At 58.5% G+C, this 968-nt stretch overlaps 1 protein-coding gene across 2 annotated transcripts in view; it reads right to left on the bottom strand.

Moving 5' to 3' along the window:
• Positions 1-261, bottom strand: part of AP2M1 (adaptor-related protein complex 2, mu 1 subunit) — a 7,141-nt gene extending 6,880 nt beyond the window's left edge. For both annotated transcript variants that reach the window (XM_014544504.1, XM_005872127.2), the window contains exon 1: positions 110-261. In XM_014544504.1, the coding sequence (XP_014399990.1) occupies positions 110-183 (74 nt within the window). In that variant the 5' untranslated portion in view covers positions 184-261. The remainder of the gene's footprint in view (positions 1-109) is intronic.
• Positions 262-968: the final 707 nt, after the last annotated feature.

The following is a 968-nucleotide window of genomic DNA, read 5'->3' as shown; positions in this document are numbered from 1 at the left end:
TGGGGGTGGGAGTGGTCCAAGTCAAGTGACTGAGAGGAACAGACCTAATCCTGCATGCTGGGGAGGAGGGATGGAGGTGGGGCACAGCTGGTTCAGCCAGGGGACTCACCCGATGTCATCTCGGTAGACCCGGGAGATGAGCACCTCCCCCTTGTGATTATAGATGAATAAGCCTCCAATCATGGCGGCAGCTCAGTCTCCACAGCCCATCGCTCTGAGAACAGACCTAGGACAGGCAGAGGCAGGGTAAGGAAGGCCTCATCCACTGTGGGGCTGTGCAGGTCATAATCTGTGTGTTTTTTTCCTGACTCAACCCTCCAGCAAGTGACCCTGCAGCCCTTGCAGGCATGCTCCTCCCCTTAGCCAGGCTCCAGTTCCTGTTTATCCCACACTGGACGGGAGAAAGAAATGGTGAGGGACTTGGGCCCAGGATACTAAGGCCATTTTGATCCTCCCTTTTCTGGGGCTGAGCCCAGAGAGTAGCCCCGCCCCCTCTTCACAGAACTGAGCTCAGCAAGGATCCTTTTCCGACTCTCAGGCTCTCACAGGGAGTCCACGGGAAGGCCTGCCCGTGGCTGCAGGAATGGTGGCAGCAGGAATGGTGACAGCAATGACTCCCGTGGGTCAGGCCTGGGGCTCAGGGACAGCCCCAGGAGCACCAAGTCTCAGTCTCCACTACCCCCCCCCCCCAGAAGGGGCAGGGCCCGAATCTCTAACTCACCGGAATCTAGGCATTCCCGGGAAGGGTGTGCAGGGTGGGCAGAGGAGGAAAGAAGGGAGGCCTTAGGCCCTGACTGACTAGTAGACCCCGAGTGTGGCTCCAACCTCCCCCAGGCAGTCAGATAAGCAGGCGAAAGGGCAGAGGAGAAAGGTCCCAGCCCTGCAGACGACACTTACACGACCCAAGCTGCTTAGTAGTTATTTTTGGCGACCTCCCCTCCTTTCAAAAAGGGAGGCTCCCTCTCAGC

The sequence above is a fragment of the Myotis brandtii genome, unplaced genomic scaffold (assembly GCF_000412655.1).
Source record: "Myotis brandtii unplaced genomic scaffold, ASM41265v1 scaffold368, whole genome shotgun sequence".
NCBI lineage: Eukaryota > Metazoa > Chordata > Mammalia > Chiroptera > Vespertilionidae > Myotis > Myotis brandtii.
This window is presented reverse-complemented; position numbering and strand designations above follow the sequence as displayed.